At 48.3% G+C, this 20,000-nt stretch overlaps 2 protein-coding genes across 2 annotated transcripts in view; one reads left to right on the forward strand and one right to left on the reverse strand.

The window, feature by feature from the left end:
• The first annotated feature begins 10,710 nt into the window (after positions 1 to 10,710).
• On the forward strand, positions 10,711 to 14,686 carry LOC135828769 (spondin-2-like). The gene is made up of 5 exons (XM_065341194.1): positions 10,711 to 10,978; positions 11,379 to 11,712; positions 12,558 to 12,934; positions 13,527 to 13,562; positions 14,049 to 14,686. Exons 1-5 carry the CDS (start codon positions 10,891 to 10,893, stop codon positions 14,117 to 14,119), a joined length of 906 nt encoding a protein of 301 aa, XP_065197266.1. The 5' UTR covers positions 10,711 to 10,890; the 3' UTR covers positions 14,120 to 14,686.
• A 2,925-nt stretch (positions 14,687 to 17,611) lies between these two features.
• The window catches only part of LOC135828883 (protein arginine N-methyltransferase 2-like), a 14,263-nt gene continuing 11,874 nt past the window's right edge, over positions 17,612 to 20,000 (reverse strand). Inside the window, 1 exon segment of the mRNA XM_065341314.1 lies at positions 17,612 to 19,199. Coding sequence (XP_065197386.1) covers positions 18,550 to 19,199 — 650 coding nt within the window. The 3' untranslated portion in view covers positions 17,612 to 18,549.

Here is a 20,000-nt window from a genome sequence, read left to right on the forward strand (position 1 = left end):
CCTGTCGCCGTACTTGACCTTCAGCTGATCGTAGAAGAAGCTATACATCAACTCCTTGCTCAGATCAAGCACGGCCATTCCCACGTAGACGGGCTTGTTAAGGCTTACTTGCTTCTTGCGGTTCTCTACCGCGATCAACTCGTTGTCAAATGCGACATATCTCACAAATGTGGGCTTGCTGATAGCTCTCACGATTTCTCTTTCCTCGGACCCTGCACGGAGCAGGCGAATTCCTACTCGGCGGCGCACATTCTCCATGGTTTTTCCAAACACAGCATTATTCATAAGTTTGAAAAAGTCGCGTTCAAACTCGTTCTGCGCAGCCTTGCGCAGCTCGGTATTAGCCATGATGTAAGGCTGCATCCAGGCTTCTTGCTTGAATCTGAGAATCCGATGAACTGCATCCAGTTTCAGACCCAGACGCAGATAGAGCTTGAGGTTTCTGTAGTGCAGCACGTAGTGAGACTTGGGCAGGAGATTGGGCACGAGTTTGGAGGCAGTAAGGCCGCTGACTGGTACGGATTCACGGAGCTCAAGTTGATATGGTGACAGCATGCTCTCGTCGATCGACATCTTCTCCGGTGCGGGCGGATAGTCGTTTAGATGGTGGTGGCGGTCAGCAGGAACGGAGAGATCACACTCAACCATGTAGCCTTGTTCCGACTCATCGCTGGTGTTCAGCACACTTTCTATCACACCGGGAGCAAGGTCACACCACTTGAAGTCCGTTATGGGAAGACGCTGGCACATTGCCCAACCGTATAGATTGTTGGCGTCGAGGTATTGGATGTAGCTGCTGGGTTGATCCTGATTAAACTCGGTCATGTGCTTGTTGTTGGCTCTGCAGTGACGTGTGGCGGCCATGGAGACACCGCCGCGAAGACCACGTTCTAGGAATAGATGCATGTCGTTGTCGCTCAGAAGAGTCAGAGAAACACGCGTCATTTTTAGAAGGGCGTCCCAGGCGAATCCAGGTAGAGTTAGGTAGTGTGCAGGATCCAGTCCATATATTCTCATGGCAGTGCGACGGAAGTTTTCAAAGATATCAGCGAGCAGGTTCACATCAGTTTGGAGGTAGAGATCGTGGTAATCGCCGAGATTATGGCAGTCGAACGTCTGCCACACACGCTGTCCATGTGCATAGTCAGCTTCACTAACGCTGCTGTTGGAGAGGCTCGAGTGGAACTCAGCTCTGGGAGGTAGGGAGGTTTCAGAAAACCGGTCCATGGAATCCATGTACTCATAAGGGTACACGCCCTTCCTTCTCAACAGTTGGAACAACGCATCGTCAGGCATATCAGCGGCTGGAGCAGGAGCAGCAGTAGCGGTGGCAGTAGCGGTAGAAGCAGGAGCAGGAGTTTCAGCAGAGGCAACAGCAGGAGCGGTGGACGATGTACGAAGCTTAGACAAGAGCGAGCGCAGATGCTGAAACGCTTCGTCGGGCGTGTTGCCAGCCAGTCTGTCCAGCGATGAGTTCAGAAAGGCAATGCTGTCAACGAACTTGAAGCGTGTCCACTTAAAGGAGATGTATCTCTCCATGTTAGTGGCGATCACCTCGATGCCACCCACCTTCCTTTTTCTTTTCCTGTTCTTGCCATCAGTAACGGTTACCACAGTAACAGGTGTCAGACCGATGTGCGAGATCAGGAGGTGAGAATCGTAACCCTTCAGATTGTGGAAGAACACAGGAACGACCTGGTGTGCAGGATGGATTTGCAACTTCAGGTTACACTCGTTGTGAGCTGCACCACGGAACCTCCCGGTCACATGATCGTGATCTCGTACACGGTCATCGTCTAGCTGTCGCTCGCAAATCCAACAGTTGGTGGCATTGAGAAATCGCTGCTCGTCATCTACACTCATACTCAGAGGCACGGCTTTGCGCAGGTCTTTGGTAATTTTCTCGTCCTCCTTCGCAAGAGAAGAGAACAGCTTCTCAATAGAATCAGGCCCTGGGTAGGATGCATACCCGCGCCCACGCGCGCACACACACACACACACACACACACACATACACACGCACGCAGAAAACGAGAACAAAAGTAAGCGGACAATAGTTACTAGCACGACAGATGATTCACATACAATATCAGGTGCAAATAGCGAGAGCATGCGTACTGAGAGGAAGCATGCATGCATATGAGTATACATGTACGTGTCCACACACACACACACTCAACTCAACTACATGACTGTATTAAACGTACCTCTGTGAAGGAAACGATTTGTAACACGTCCATCAGATCGTACGACAACGTAGGCCGCGCCGCATGGCTCGTGTACAGACCGACGCACTGTGCGAGGCCCACACTGCTCATCGATCTTACGCAAGATGCACTCCGTATCAGCATATATGGTATATGGCACAGCCATTTGATGCTGCTCGTTACAGAAAGTCAGTGTCTCTCCCTCCTCAGGCATCTTTGCTGCTGCAGGCTTCATGTCACTACAGTATAACAAGTGTCTCTTCAGGTTCTCCTCTGTATTATGAGGAGACAGACATCGCATGCACCAGTGCTGCTTTGCCTTGTGCTTGTTCAGATGGTAGCACAGCTTCGAGAAATCCTTTATCCAGCAATAATGTGTACCATCGTCCTTGCTGATCAGAAGCAAGTTGATGGCATCATCCTCACCGGACACCTTCAACGGATAAAGACACGTCTCATACCCGAAAACGTTCAGGTGCAGGTTGTTCCTCTTCTCCAACTAGTCAACAAGAAGATGCACATACACGTACAGACAGAAGTTAGAATCTACTTTCAACGGGTAGGGCACGGTGCGGAGAAAGACTTCTAAAAGCTAATTCCCATACAGGTTAGTACTCACGAAATCACGACATCACGCTCACGTACCTTTCTGACATCAGCAACGCCATTGGCCATGTGCTAACACCAACCCTAGCTGCACGACGTAGCAACGCAGCTAGGATACAGGGCTTGCGGTGGTGGTGTGCCAGAGCACGACAGATGTCCGGTCGAATCGACATCTTGAGAGAGCGCGTTGCGAGTAATGACGGGAGAGGGTACTCACAGGCTGCATATATACCCACCGCTAAATTATAGACTCACTTCAACTTGTGTATCGCACAAGAGAACCGATAGAGAGCACACTTCAGCTCTGCAGGTAGACCATGTACATCGTATCCATAAGCACCATAGCACCGGATCATTTGTCTCATCAACTCCGTCTGGTCAGGTTGGAACGTGTTGATATTTTGTCTGAACTTGTCAGACTGAGCTTTACTTAGTGGCCGTGCTTTCTTCAGCAGGAGACTGAGCCATGTTGCCGTGAATTGTCGAGGCAACGGTCTCAATTGCCTGCTGCTACGAGCCCACGCAACATTGCTTTTCGGTAGGAAAGGACGCAACTTGGCCTGTGAATCGGGATCATCGCGGAGAATGCAGGTGAGTGCAATAGGGTAGTTGATGCTCCTGTACCCGCTTTCCTTTTTCCAATAGCGAAGCATTTCTCTTACAGGGTGTAGGCTTACGGATACACCTGCCTTCTCCAGAACTCGGACAAGATGCCTGTCCAGAGCTCCCAAACGCTCGCGAGACGCGTATGTCCTTGCAGGGGTGCACCGCTCGTAGATATTCACCTCGGGCAAGTACACAGTATCCATGACAAGACCACACCCAGTGCACACATAAGATCCTTCGTGGATAACATGCTCCCGATGAAAGCATATGGGTGGGTTTTCGTCACATTCACTTCCATCATCCTGCTCTGCTTCCTGCTCCGCTTTTGACATGCGTTGCTTCTCCTTGTACTGACGCAGTATTTCAAACCCCTCTTCCAGATCCATGACAAACAAACCTTCATTGTGCACAAAACAAGACACAGGAGGAAATAGGAGAAAACGGAGCGTCACCCGTCCTCAAATAGTCAGCAATTCACCGGATATGCTTAAACAAGTTCAGACAGGCCACAACACTACGTAAGGTGCACGCATACAGACATTAGTCATCACACACACACACACACACACACACACACACACACACACACACACACACACACACACACACACACACACAGAGAGAGAGACAGTGACACCATGTACCATGTACAATGTAGTATGATGTACCATGTACTACACCCACACACACACACACACACACACACACACACACACACACACACACACACAAGAGTCACATGCATGAACCTTTGGGATTTAACACCATGGGGACACAAGGAGACACGCCTCCATAGACACACGCCCCCGGTTAACACCTCCTTCTTTAGCTCCTCCTCCCACCGGAAGCCACGCCCTCTTTGCGGTCAATTAAGCTAATTAGTGTTTAAGTGGGTTCAAGGTCAAGTGGGGTACTTGAAAGTTCAAGTGGGTTCAGATCTGGGCCAGAACCCCCCCCGCCTCTACTACTCGCGTTAAGCCTAGTTCACATTCGACGGGGCGCGACGGGACGCGACGTAAGGATCGACGGGAAGCGACGGGACGGTCTGACGGCGTCCAATAGGGAGGTTCTGCTATACGTGAAACGTAGAGAAATCACGTAGAGAGCAGGTGTCTGGGTTAGAGTCTACGGCTTCGCGTGTTTTGGCTCCAGATTTCTACGCGGAGATGGGGTTCTCTACGTTGTGGCGCACGCAGAGAAAATGCGTACGGATTTGCTGGGTATCGATCAACTGCATGCAGAAAACTGCCAAATATGGAAGGGGAAATTCCCAGTACACATTCCACGTGACTTCTCTAGGTGAAACGTAGAGCAGAACAGCATTTCTTTACGTTACGGGAACGCGAAGAAAGTTCGCGTGATTCTTTGCGTCACGTTCCCAAAACGTAGAGCAGAACCTAATGTGAACACCAGGAACGGGAACGCAACCGTACTACCGTACAGATCGGGAAGCGACGGGAAGAGTTGGATCGATCCAACTTTTCATACCGTAGACGGGCGTAGACGGGGACGCAAGCGTACAAAACGGCTGCAATTCGAGTGTGAACAGGAGACGCCGTCGTGCGCCGACTGCTCCCGATTATTATTATTATTATTATTATTATTAAATTTTGAATAGGATTCGTACTTGGATATTTGTAGCATTTCGAACACTGCACTTCCCATGATAACTCACAGAATGGCTAGCACGACTGGAGTTGAATTGTAGCAACATAAGATCTCATGTCACTTATTGTATTTATGGATAGTTCAGAAGCGTGACAGACGAACTATTCTATCATTTCCTGGTGCTATTATTTGAATGCCACAACTTTCAGGGCTAAATTTTTGGTCTTCACGAAAAACTGGTATTGTGAACTTGATTCCGCTTCTTTCAAGGAGAAATAATTGAAAAGAAGTCCCGAAAAACGAGAAATTAGGTCCAAAAGTCACCCCGTCACGGACCGTGCCTTATGACTCGCGCCGTTCGACGGTGAACGTCGCAACGACTGCTGCATGTCGTGTCGTACGAATCGTACAGGATTTTACAGCTCACCCCGGCCACGGCTGTTACATGCATGCAGAATCCTGCCACTTCGATCCGGGAACGAGAACTCGGCCGTTGAGTGATTTTCGGGGATTTCCCGTTCTCAAGTTCAAACTGTGGTTCTCAGTTTGCAGCTTTCTGCATCGATTTCGATACTCAAAAGTCCCTTGGAAAGCCGATTTCTTCACCGCGCTGGACTGCAACGCGGCAAAAATATTTCGCCATCACGAGCGCTCCTTGGAGAACCAAATTTTTCTTTCGAGGACGAAGCAGAAGTGCTCCTTTGTTGCTGTCTTCGAATCTTTCGTTTCCTACGCCGTAGCCCTTTCGCTGTTGCTGAGTAGGTGCCCTTTGCCCACGATTTGTGCTGTTGGCGTAGTTTTCCTGGCGCTGGCGTCAGTTTTTCCTTGTGGCATTACCCACCATCTTTCCCTTTCGGTGGATGCCAAGCTCCCGCAGCTGCGTTCTTCCGCCCGCAGTGGCCTTCTGTACGTACTCTTTTTACTGATGTTTGTATGTTATGGATAAGCATCTGGAGAATCTTCAGCTTGTCTGTCGCTTTGGTGGCCAGCGACTGTCCTCAACTAGTCATGGCACGACTTACAGGGTCTCAAATTACCCAGAAGCAGCCAAAGCTGTATTAAAATTGGACATACTGCTTGACAAAAGCAATATTCACCCACCACAAATGTGCAGTAATTGTCACAGAACAATTACTAGATCTTATGAAGAAAATAAGCCTTTATCTGGCTCAGGGGGTTGTGGACCTCTGCAAGAATGGTCTCCACATTCACGCACTGGTTGTGAGCTATGTACAAGGCTCAGCCAACAATGTCAAGGGGGAAGAAAAAAGAAAAAAAAATTGGTGGTTTGCAATTGCCAAACGCCTCTTCTGAACCTTGCAGTACTAGCTGCTCTACTGCCAAAGCAGATGCATTGTCTGAGCGTTGTGCACAAACGACACCAACACTTCACGAAACATTGCAAACTGTTTCTGCAATAGCTACACCTATATATAAGGCAGATGCTGAGCTTGCGCCGGAACGCTTTGCACAACCGTATGCAGATGTGAAGTGTGCAATTTGTCTCCACATTGCCAACCAAGCAGTGGAGTCACCATGTTGTAGTCATTTATATTGCACACCATGCATTTCCTTCTGGCTAGCTATGAACAACAACTGCCCTCTTTGCAAGAAGTAACTTCATGCACAGCAGTTACTTTCTCCGCACCGTATTGTGGCTGGTATACTTGGCCAGATGGTGTTGCGTTGCGACTTTCATGAGTCTACTTGGGTAGGATGCATGAAGCAAGTACAGCTACAGCATCTTCGTGCACATGTTGCAGAATGTCCCCACAATCCACACACACCATCCACACCACTACCTCCTACAATAACAGCCAGTACTACCTTTAACGATTTGCTTACGGCATCACCATCCAAGCTACGAGGTAATGTGTGTGACACCGGGCTGGCGCACCTTGTTCGAGGTAAAGCCAACAAGGATAGTTTAGAGGTCAGGACAGGTGGGAGGCCCCAGGTTTGGACTAGGACACCCATTCCCATGGTGGACAGTACAGATGCCAGTCCCAGTACGCTGAAGAGAAGAGCATCACATCTAAAAAAACAGCAAGAAACTGTGTGTGGCAGTGTTGCTGGAGCGACAACACAACTCGCTTCCACTTTGAAGAAACTGAGCAAAAGGGATAGTGATGCCCTTCTGGTTGAGGCTGGTCTTCGACCTAGCAGTACAGCTCCTGGCACTGCACTGGCCATTAAAGCAGACCTGCACCTTCCCTGGCACCAGCTCAGGAAACTGCAGAAGTGGTTGGTTTCTTTTGGTGTATGCATGGAGTCCGAACGCACAGTTCGCAAGTCCCTTCAAGACTTGCCAAAGTTCAAAACAGAACTAATTCCCTTTGCTGCACGAGGTGGCAGTGTTTGTCTTGCACCAATGGTGTACATTGAAGATCTTGTGTCCTTCATTACACATCTCCTTGACTTGCACAAGTCTGCAGAGACACTGACCTGGCATGATGGCATGCCAAGTGATGAAATTTGGGTGAAATTGGGGGGTGACCATGGTGGTGGTAGCTTCAAATTCTGCTGCCAAATCTTGAATGTGCCCAACCCCAATGCCCCTCAAAACACAGTGCCAGTATGCTTCTTTACTGCCAAGGATCTTGCAGCCAATCTCGAAACTGCACTTGGCCGCTACAGACCACAGGTTGAGACTTTGCTGAACACAGCATGGGAAGGGAAATGTATCAGACTAGTCTTGTCTGGGGATTACGAGTTCCTTACGACAATTTATGGCCTTTCGGGCTCCAGTGGGGTGCGTCCTTGCTTGTTTTGCCACTGCGAAAAGAAGACCATGCAAGTGGAGAAAGAGCAACGCACTCCCGTCAGCAATCGCAGCCTCGACACACTCTCGAGAGATTTCACTACGTTCACATCTTCTGGTGCTGTCTTACACAATGCAAAGCATCACAACAATGTTATCAGGCATTGTATTTTGCCCATTGCTTTGGAGCAAGTATGTATTCCAGTTTTGCATCTGGATCTTGGCATATTTCCGTACCTTTACGATGCCTTTTGTACTGAGCTACGCGCTCTAGACCTAGACCTAGTTAAGTGTCCAGGCCTAGAAATGGCCGAAACAGACCAAAGTACGTTCCGGTCACTTGTCGAGGCTAGAAATCTAGTGGAAGAAAAAAAAAACACTCTTGCCAAAGCTCAACAAGAGCACCAAGCCATTGCACAGCAGCTGCAGTATGTTATACTGTATGCTCAGCAACATGGTCTGCCTGTACAGTCAGTACAGCTATTGGCGGGTGCATTGCAGGTGCAGTGGAAAGAAAAGCAAACGGCTCTAGAAGAGTCAGAAAAAGACCTGCAAACATTTTCAACAGAGTTTGAAAAGCTAGTTGAAAAGAATGGCAAGGCTGCTGGTCCCTGCTTTTCTTCTCTGGAACAGGTGTTGCAAAAATACAACATTAAAAGGCAAGCCTACCATTCTGGTGCCTTTGTGGGCAACCACATCCACCGTGCTCTTGAGGCAAAGGTGCTCAAAGAGTTGACGTCTGCTCCAGTGCAGGTTGTAAACAGCCGCAGTCTTCAACCGTCAACACCAGCAGCTGAAGCTGAGCTTGCCAATATTGCACAAACAGCTAAAACCCTGCAGGAGAGGTACCATCGTCTGCTTTCTGAGTACGCAGCATGCAGAGCGATCTTCTCAACAAGAACCCCCCTTTCCAACAGCACAAAGGGCACATTGGTCGACCACATTAGAACTTTCCTCGCCACTTGTCGTCAGGAAATCGTCGCCAGGAAGCTGGGCAATATAACGCCTAAATTGCACCTTCTCGAGGAGCATGTAGTGTCCTGTATGGATCACTTCGGCATGGGCTTGTCCCTTCTTGGTGAGCAGGGCATGGAGTCCATCCATGCAGAGATCAACACTTTGGAGAGAAAATTCCTTGCGATCCCATCTCCTTCGGATCGTCTTCGCACGTGCGTAGAGCAGCACTTCCTTGCAACGCTGCCCCAAAACGCAGCTCTCAGGCCGAAAACTGTGCCACGTAAACGGAAGGCAGCTACTACTGAAGACTAATGTCTTCCACAGCGAACTCTTCTTGTCCAGGTTGGGTCTTGGGGCACAGCGCATTTCTTGCTGTGCCGAGCTCTATCTTCTTGAGCGGGTGTTTGGTGGGCCTTCCAACCTGGACATTTTTCGTACTTGGCCAACGACTAGTTTTCCTTGACCCGTGAAAGTCGCTACTGTCCAGCACTGAGAGATAAAACTCTAAAATATGGGCTAGTGCTCGCCAGAGAAACAACAGAAAATTTGATTTTCTGGCCAGCTTCTTGTTCGACTTGCACAGATCGCATGTAGACGCGTACGGGATGCTGGGCACGCGTACGCGAATCCATGGTGATCTACCGTATCCGGATTTATGGCGTATTTTTTCGAAATACGCCGCCATCTTGCCAAATGGGCCTGTCGTAACAGCCCTCCCGACGAGCCCTTACGTCCCGTACCGTCGGCGTTGCGTCGAATGTGAACTAGGCTTTATACAAAGGTGCGCACTATACTCCGGAAAATACGGTAATTATATTCTTGGTATCATGCCTGGGCCGTACCCGGCCGTGTGGGCCACCCGATTTCCTCCTGGGTTGCAACATTGATGCTATAAGCCATGTACGGTACGCAATGATAATAATAAAAATAGTGCCAATACCCTTCGACTTCATTAGGCCATGGGCCAGGGGGGGGGGGGGGGGCGGCATGGCATCAGGCATGGTTTTGGCATGCAAGTCTATAATGAGCATAATGATGACGTGGACAGTAAACTGGTCAAGGGTTCCCGAAAGGGCACCAGGGTTTCCATCAGGGAGTCGTCAAATACCGGTATTTGACGACTCCCGATCTGATTCCATCTTGGTCGCCGCTCGCCGCAGCACGCGTATAACCAAGAGTACATAACCCCGTTATGTACTCTTGGTATCAGGGAGTAGTACAATACAGTATTGTACTACAGTAGATATTGGTTATAACGTGCCCTTCTGATTTTTCACATTTTATCACTATAACCGGTATATCACTACAGGCGATTTTCAACTGCGCTCATCTTACATACACATTATACACGTGTGGGTACTCGATCGCGCTAATGTAGCGTTCTGATACAGGATTCATGCTGCTGCACCTTCCCCAGTCTAGAATGAAGAACTTCTTGGCCCAAAGGCATCATCCGGGAAACATCAGACCAGAATACACTATGAAAACACACATGTGGCTCCAAGTCGAGACATCAATGCCTCACACTCGTGTGTTGCTATCACTATAGACGATATTTTTTCCTCACAAAGAGGTGTTTTGAATGGTGATTCTGTATCCTTATAGCCGATTTATCGCTATATACGATATATTGGTTATAATGATAATTTGAGTGGCTTTTTCTGGTTTTGCTTTTGATATTTTCATTTTGTATCAATATAGCCGGTTTATCACTATGTCCGATGACTTTATAACCGATATCCACTGTACTCCCTGCTTGGTATAACCAGATAACACGCTGGGACTGACCTCTACGCCGCAATTGCGTGCTTGTCCGCGGATCAGCCGTTTAGTTTGTGCATGTGGCGGATGCAGCTACCTGTTTGAGAAGTCGTACCCGTATTTAGAATTCGGTGATACAATCATATACATGAGTACGTACTCTTGATGTATGCATATGCGGGCGCCAGAGAAGAAAACGGGCGCTGTACAAGCCCGGAATGTACGGTGAAAAGTAACGAACTATGTCCAACGGTAAATCCGTTGGTAATCGTTTCAATCAAAGTAGGCAAGCCGCCAAGAAGTCACCATATCAAGGCGTCACAAAGCGAGAGTGCCATCACAAGTGATTTTGTCTTCTTAGCTTGTTTGCTCGTCGCGAAGATCATGAAGATGTCGTCCTTTGCTGCTGTCTTCTTGGCAGCCCTGGCTATTGCCACGGGGGCCAATGCGCAGGTCGCCAACATCACCACTGGTAAGTTGTCCCTTTATCGTAGACAAGAATAGACAAGAATAGACATTATGTTCGCAGCTGGTCGTGCTTGAATTCTCCTTTGTTACTCTCGCATTTCCACATTTGTTCGAGATGAGTTTGTGTTGAATTTTGAATTTTGAATTTTGAATTTACTTTGCCATCGGTACTTGTCCCAATGTGTTCCTTTCAGTAGGAAATGTATGCAGAGCTTTAAAAACGAATAATAGTGGGTGTATTGTTGTGAAGGAACGTACTTCAAGCTGTGCCACGATACTTTAAACATTAGACGTTAGGATATCGATGTTTTGTATACTGAGACGAAATGTGAAGTGTTCTCGATTCGACGACTGACTTTCCTTTGTCTGTGGGTGTGGTGTGTATCGTTATTGGTCGTGTACAGGTAGCAACTCCTGCAGCTGCCGTAGTCAGTGCACTGCGACAGGCACCATCACCTACACCGTCCGACTGGAGTTCCTTTGGCCCGCATCCGACTACTTCCTCCCCGTCAACCCCCACTGGTCTCGCAGTGTGTTCGCCACTCACTCAGGATGCGCCGTCATCTTCCGTAACCAGGTGCAGCCTTCAGAGGGCATAGCCTCGCTGACCGCCAGAGGTGAGCCAACCGAATTGCACAACGAGACAGCCGCGTACTCCGACCGCGTCAGAAGCTTCGTCATCGCACCCCCAGTCTCTACCGCTGCCGGTAATGCCACTGGTGAAGTCACCGCCGACAGGTACGTCAATTACTAGCAGTCAAAATGACAATTTAGGTCTCTGTCTCTCTGTGTGTCTCTCTGTGTGTCTCTGTCTCTCTGTGTGTCTCTGTCTCTCTGTCGCTGTTTCTGTCTCTCTGTCGCTGTTTCTGTCTCTCTGTCGCTGTTTCTGTCTCTCTGTCTCTCTGTCGCTGTTTCTGTCTCTCTGTCTCTCTGTCGCTGTTTCTCTCTCTGTCTCTCTCTCTCTCTGTCTCTCTCTCTCTCTGTCTCTCCTCTCTCTCTCTCTCTCTCTCTCTCTCTCTCTCTCTCTCTCTCTCTCTCTCTCTCTCTCTCTCTCTCTCTCTCTCTCTCTCTCTCTCTCTCTCTCTCTCTCTCTCTCTCTCTCTCTCTCTCTCTCTCTCTCTCTCTCTCTCTCTCTCTCTCTCTCTCTCTCTCTCTCTCTCTCTCTCTCTCTCTCTCTCTCTCTCTCTCTCTCTCTCTCTCTGTCTCTCTCTCTCTCTGTCTCTCTCTCTCTTCTCTCTCTCTCTCTCTTCTCTGTCTCTCTCTCTCTGTGTCTCTGTCTCTCTTTCTTGTACGTGAACATGTATACATCACCCCTGTACGTGTGTTGTTGTTGTTGTTGTTGTTGTTGTTGTTGTACTAAAGTCTTCTCTTCCAATTGTAAAGCAGATTGAGCAGTTCTTAGATGTGTGCGACTTGATGCATAGGAAGAAAATAATTATGCACTAAATGGAATGGAATGATTGATTGTGGGATGTTATGAAGGACACACTGTAAAGTGTGGTTTATTCGTGCTACTCTCCAGCATTCAACCTCTGTGTAACTGGCTATACATGGCCTGTTTTCTTCTCCCTCTCCCCTATCAGGTACCACCCAGAAATGACCGCCCTGAGCATGATCGCCCCGTCACCTAGCTGGTTCGTCGGGGTGGACTCCGTGCCACTCTGCACCGGTGATGTCTGGGTCCAGTCTGCCGTCTACGACATTGCCCCGTGGAACGCCGGCGCTGACGGCGGTCGCAACTACTCTTCCCCCGACGACACCCTGTCGCCGTTCAATGTCACCCGTCGCATCAGGAAGTCCAGCGGCACTGACGTCTTCAACGCCGTTGGCGATGACACCACGCCCATGGCTCGCATCTTCATCGACATGAAGTCCCAGGACACCACCAACGACGACGTCGTGGAACCGTCCACCGCATGCAACAAGTGCTCCGGTACCTGCTCTGCCGAGAGCTATGACTGTAAGCACCCAACGCATTGTACATTGTGCCATGAAGCGGCTCGCTTGTTTCAAGGGAGGGCCATGAGAAAGAGGCTTCGGTGGCGTTTAGTTCTGGGCAGTAACCTATTTGATTGCAATTTATTCATATCTGTGTTTGGCATGACATCACCATCACCCAGTCTAGACTGAGCCAATTTGGAGTATGCAAAAGTAAATGGACTGCATAGAACGTGTTGGTGTGGCATGTCAAGCACATGTTTTCAGGAGGACACTTGTTGAACTTCTTTCCTGGTGCCCATGCTGTTATTCTAGACTGTTAGTTCTGACAGGGTCCCCTGTACTTACTGATACTGCAGTGGAATTGGATTGATTCTGCACCTGTGAAACAAAAGCAATCAGAAGTACTGTCTGCAAAGCTGACATGGGTTGGCTTGTCCCTCATATAATAATAATAATTATAATATGCACCTCGGATCTGAAAAAGAGAAAAAGAGAAATAGAGAAATAGAGAAGAAGGTGTGTGACATTCTGTAACAGATGTGTGGTTGTCTCACTGAATATTGCTGTTTGTTTGTGTGTGTGTGTGTGTGTGTGTGTGTGTATGTGTGCAGGGTCCATCAACAAGCCAGTCACCCAGACTCTGCTCTGTAAGTATTGTGGTACTGGCCCGTCATTAACCATGATGCAGGGGGTGACGAATGCAGTGGAGGCTGTCGTGTATATAATCCATGTAGATTGAATAAGTTTAATACACTGGCTTTGGGACAGTCTGATGGTGGCAATGCCATTCGCGAGGTTCTTAGTCGCTTACGGCTATTAGCTTTACTTGGCTAATCAACTACCAAGCATGTTCTTGACTGCACTTTCCTTGCAGTCTTCTAGCTAGCCTCAATTGGTACTGTCAATATGACATACCTCAATTGGTACTGTATATATGACGTATGCCTATGTTGTGTTTTGGACAGTTGCACTATCACTCATGACCGTACATGTATCATAGGGCTGAATGTTTTTTAGGATTTCATGCTGCTGACAATGGTGTCGCACTAACCTTCTAGCTGCTGTATGTCGGGCAGTGTTGTTGACCTTTTCTTCTCTCTGTCTCCTCTGTTTTCCCCTTCTCTCAACTGCAGCTTCCGCCGGCGGTGTCACCTTCTCCACCCTTGCTGTTGTGTTCAGTGTCGTTGCTGCCATGCTTGCCTAAACCTTTTGCCCTCCCCTCGCCCGCCTGTCTCTTGGCACGGGCGCTGTTGCTTTGTTACCGTCTAGTTCAGTACGTCTTTTACTTCTTTTGTGCTACTCTGTCTTTGTGTTTGCGTTTTTGACACAATTCTTGCTCCAGATCAGTACCACCGGCTTTTTCAGTAAACAAATGGATCCATTCTTCTTGAACATAGTAGTTATTTTAGAACGATGCTAACTTCACCAGTGTCTCCCGCACTAGTTTTTTAAATTAGAGACCACCAAAGTTTGATCCAGTTCCGCAGAATATTCTCCGTCCCCCCAGGCAATCGTGGCAGCTTCGATGCCGCATGTCCATTATCAAGTATTTAACTGCTTGGATTCATTCGACCCCGTGTGATTTTCGTCACCAGACTAGCAAGGGCGTATTCCACCTTCTCATGTATGTGTGTGTGTGTGTACTCGCATGTGTGCGCGTGCATGTGTGTGCACGTGTGTAGTTTTGTTTCTTTCTTTGTGGCCTGGAATCAGAAATCATCTGCTGGTCGGCTTGATTTTTCCACACTCTGTGCTTGGTGCTTACCAGTCGACTCTTCGCTTCCTCTCTTCCCCTGCTTTTCTTTCGTGATACTAGTAGTTCCTTGCCTAGTTGTTGTTTCTTTCTTTGTGGCCTGGAAAGAGAAATCATCTGCTGGTCGGCTTGATTTTTCCACACTCTATGCTTGGTGCTTACCAGTCGACTCTTGTTTATTCGCTTCCTCTCTTCCTCTGCTTTTCTTTCGTGATACTAGTAGTTCCTTGCCTAGTTGTTGTTGTTTCTTTATTTTACTTCACCATATGAACAGGCAAGACTGCCTTCTCACCCGGGCTATTGGCCCACGGCTCTCACAATATGATGAAAATGTTTAAAAAAAACCTGGTGTTGCTGCTGCTGTTGCTTCTGCAGCCATTCTTGTGTTACACTATAGCATGTTCTGTTCCCCTAACATCCGCTGAAGTGGTGTACAGTTGACTTCGCTTATGACGACACTCGGCGGGGCATCAGAAAAGTGTCCTTATTCACAAAGTGTCGTTATACCCGAAGTCTCATTATTATGTATTACAGTTGGATGGGACTTTGCTCTGGGCATGAAAATTCTGTCGTTATTCGCGAATCGTCGCTATATCCGCAGTCGTTATTAGCGAAGTGCCCAGTACACTGTAGTTGTGCAGGTGTATGCCTCCTTGCCCTGCTCACACTCTTCTCTCCAAAGGTTTAGCAAGAATGCCATTCTGCAATCGCAAAATTAGAACCTCGCAAACCTGTCCGGATTCTGAAAACGCGAACTAAAAACGCCGCGAAAATTTCACGCTTTACAGTAGTAAAATCTTTTACAAACTCCCTGCCTTCAATACAGTGAGCTGCCCTCTGTATGCAAGACTTATCGTGTGCACGTGACTTACCATAAACACAATAGGCCTTGGCGGATAATGCTCTATAAGGTGGCAGATTCTGCTTTTTTTGCACCGAAATTGGCAGAACCATACAAACCTTATGGCGGGCAATTCCTCGAATTCTGCTCCATTTCTTTATCCACATACCAAACATGCATAAAATTACCAGAAAATGTACTTAATTCTGCCAATTTTTCTGCCGGCATTATCCGCCAAGCCCTAAAACACAATAAGTACACGCCGAGAAGCAGAGTGCATTTCGGAGAAAGACAAAATTTAATGCTGAGGCTGCTCCGTGCAATAGAACTACAGAAGAGCCGTGCGCCGAAGAACGTGGAGCCCAAGAACATCCAGCCTGAAATACTAAGAACGCTACAGCCAACGGCGGTGTTGGTTTTCTGGCAGCTTTGAGGATGCATTATTATAATCCAGTAGGAATTGTTTCTAAGAACGTGCTATAGCTAAGATGCATGCAGAAAACTGCCAAATATGGAAGGGGAAATTCCCAGCACACATTCCACGTGACTTCTCTAGGTGAAACGTAGAGCAGAACAGCATTTCTTTACGTTACGGGAACGCGAAGAAAGTTCGCGTGATTCTTTGCGTCGCGTTCCCAAAACGTAGAGCAGAACCTCCCTATTAGTAGGGCTCAAACGGTCACGGTTTTACCCCTGACGGTTAACTGCTAAGCTAACGGTCGGTTTAACCAGTTATAAGACACAATCCTGCGGACTCTTTTTTAACCGTATATTTGACTATACTCATTCCAAAAAATGTACCCTATTCAGTACAACGCACACTTGTACATTCTCTTGCATGCTCATTCATACATACTCTCACACCAAGAGACCAGATATGACCGAGTTGACAGCCCAGAAATTGCGTACGCGTGCGACAGCCCGCGAGAGTGCACACTTTGCAACGACCTGATACCTGAAAAATTGACTGAAAAGCTACTGCGTAACCGGTCTGCAACCGGTTAATCGGACTAACCGTTTGAGCCCTACTTATTAGTGTTTCAGGCTGGATGTTCTTGGGCTCCACGTTCTTCAGCGCACGGCTCTTCTGTAGTTCTATTGCACGGAGCAGCCTCAGCATTAAATTTTGTCTTTCTCCGAAATGCACTCTGCTTCTCGGCGTGTACTTTTGTATGTGTTTATGGTAAGTCACGTGCACACGATAAGTCTTGCATACAGAGGGCTCACTGTATTGAAGGCAGGGAGTTTGTAAAAGATTTTACTACTGTAAAGCGTGACATTTTCGCGACGTTTTTAGTTCGCGTTTTCAGAATCGGGACAGGTTTGCGAGTTTATAATTTTGCGATTGCAGAATGGCATTCTTGCTAAACCTGTGGCATTCTTGCTAAACCTTTCATGGATCTCCTTTTCGCGCTGTCTAAATTTCGCGATTTCCACGCGGTCGCGAATTTGGCAGAAATTAGACCATCGCAATAATTTCACGCTTTACAGTACTCGTACTGGAGGTGAATCACCATGATCACCAGGCAGACCAGCGTTTGGAGGGTCATGTGGACTGTGAGGCTGAACAACGTACGACATGTAGACACCACCACCAGCAGCACCAGCAGCAGCAGCTCGCTAGCAGTAGGAGCCCATAATAACTGTATAAGCGATGACGAGACTAGAACAACAAAAGATAAAAATTGAATATCAGCTAGCACGGAAATACTATTGGAGAGAAGGGTGTGAGCAGGGCAAGGAGGCATACACCTGCACAACTACAGTGTACTGGCCACTTCGCTTAGAACGACTGCGGATATAACGACAATTCGCGAATAACGACAGAATTTCCATGCCCAGAGCAAAGTCCCATCCAACTGTAATACATATAATGAGACTTCGGGTATAACGACACTTTGGGAATAAGGACACTTTTCTGATGCCCCGCCGAGTGTCGTCATAAGCGAAGTTGACTGTACACCACTTCAGCGGATGTTAGGGGAACAGAACATGCTATAGTGTAACACAAGAATGGCTGCAGAAGCAACAGCAGCAGCAACACCAGGTTTTTTTTTAGACATTTTCATCATATTGTGAGAGCCGTGGGCCAATAGCCCGGGTGAGAAGGCAGTCTTGCCTGTTCATATGGTGAAGTAAAATAAAGAAACAACAACAACTAGGCAAGGAACTACTAGTATCACGAAAGAAAAGCAGGGGAAGAGAGGAAGCGAATAAATAAGAGTCGGCTGGCAAGCACCAAGCATAGAGTGTGGAAAAATCAAGCCGACCAGCAGATGATTTCTCTTTCCAGGCCACAAAGAAAGAAACAAAACTACACACGTGCACACACACACGCACGCGCGCACATGCGAGTACACACACCCACACACACACATACATGAGAAGGTGGAATACGCCCTTGCTAGTCTGGTGACGAAAATCACACGGGGTCGAATGAATCCAAGCAGTTAAATACTAAAATAATAGACATGCGGCATCGAAGCTGCCACGATTGCCTGGGGGGACGGAGAATATTCTGCGGAACTGCTGACGACAATATACACTTATGTAGTTGGGAAAAGTAAGTTACAATAAGTAAAAGCAAGTAAATTATCGTGTCCGTTACCGAAGGGAACTCACGACGGCCGCTAACACCCGGTAAACCCTAGCGGCAGATGCAGCACCTACAATACTGGAACAGAAACCTTAACACAGTGAAGGGAACAGAAACCTAAACACAATGACAGGAACAGAAACCTAAACACAATGACGGGAACAGAAACCTAAACAACGACGTGCAGGGTGTTAGGTAACCCATCAGGCTAACAAAGCAGGGGAAAGAAGAAAAGAAAGTTGCATTCATATGTTCGATATGGCTAGTGCTGATACAGGAAGGCAGATAGAGTAGCGATGGGCAATGGGCAACACAGCTAGGGCCAAAGCAGGATAGTATTACTAGTGTGAGAGAGCTCGTGTGTTTTCCAGCTAACACTTCCACAGTCCCCAGGTCTTGCAACCGCGCTGGGGCTAGCACTTCCACAGCCCCCAAGTCTTGGGCCTAACACTTCCACAGCCCCCAGGTCTTGCAGGCACGGTGGGCAGTCTCGTTGTCGCGCAGCACAGCGTAGTCGATGCGAACGTGCATGTGACGTCGCCACTCTGCGTTCCGAGTCAGCGTCAGCGTGCCACGCACCACGTCACCTGTCCACAGCTGCACGCTCTCATCCAGCATACACAGGTCCTGATTCCAGTGGGTTTGTGGCGAGGTCGGACTCGTAGAGAGACGCACACAGCCATCAGCATCATCCCCGCTATCCTCGCCACAAGAGCCACCACCACCACCATCACTGCTACCGCTAAAACTGCCACTCATCGGGCAAAATCCGACGTCGAACCAAGATGCGAATCCGTGCATGACGCCATCCTGACGTGCACGGAACTCAAATGGGGACGAGATCTCCTCAAGGTCGTCCGCGGTGGTCGTCTTCATGTTGAGCTGAACGACTTTCTTGGGCTCGGCAAGGCAGTCACCGTCTTGGAGGGTGTGATTGAAGATGGGCATGCGGTGGTACTCGGCTCGGGCCGCGTCCTGCAGAATAGAGAAGTCGAATCCGTACAGCGAGCTCCAGAAGCCCACTCGGTCTGCCTGATCCGCTGCACTGCACGGCACCAAAAAGAGAGAGGCTTGTGACGGCCATAGAGTCCCATCTGAACATGCAGTACAAACACAGAGAGAGAGAGAGAGAGAGAGAGAGAGAGAGAGAGAGAGAGAAAGAGAGCGCACGCGCGCGCGAGAGAGAGAGAGGGAGCACGCGAGAGAGGGAGAGAGAGAGAGCGCACGAGAGAGAGAGAGAGAGAGAGAGAGAGAGAGAGAGAGAGAGAGAGAGAGAGAGAGAAGAGAGAAAGAGAGAGAGAAAGAGGGATAGATAGAGATACAGAGAGAGAGAGAGAGAGAGAGAGAGAGAGAGAGAAAGAGAGAGAGAGATGCAGAGAGAGAAAGAGAGATAGATAGAGATGCAGAGAGAGAGAAACAGAGATCAATGTGGAATTGTGGATAGGTATTCTTTCGGACATATGCTAACCATTTAACCAACCACCAGCCTAAATGGCGCGAAACAAAATGCAATATGTCCCATCCAGTCGTCTCGGGGAATAACTTTTTTCCCCTCAAATTTATGAACAACCGTTTCCACCATTTGTGCTTCCTGGAAAGCTCTCTGTTAGCAGAACGAAATGAATCTGAAAATCGCCCTGCCAGCAAGGCGACTGTTCGCACAAGCAAGACCGTACACCAGGGCGCCTCGAACAGTCCACAGAGCTTGATGGACAAGCAAGTCTTATTTCCATCAGCCATTCCACTCCCTCAGGTTTTATTGCCTAGGCATCTCTTCAGGGGCTGTCCAACACTGTCGTTGATTTACACGAAACGATTTTTCGCGCTCTATGGGCGGGTCGAGGAGAGTTTAGCGTTGAAAAATATCGATAGCTATAACATCAATCCATTCTAGC

The sequence above is a fragment of the Sycon ciliatum genome, chromosome 12 (assembly GCF_964019385.1).
Source record: "Sycon ciliatum chromosome 12, ocSycCili1.1, whole genome shotgun sequence".
In the NCBI taxonomy this organism is placed as follows: Eukaryota; Metazoa; Porifera; class Calcarea; order Leucosolenida; family Sycettidae; genus Sycon; species Sycon ciliatum.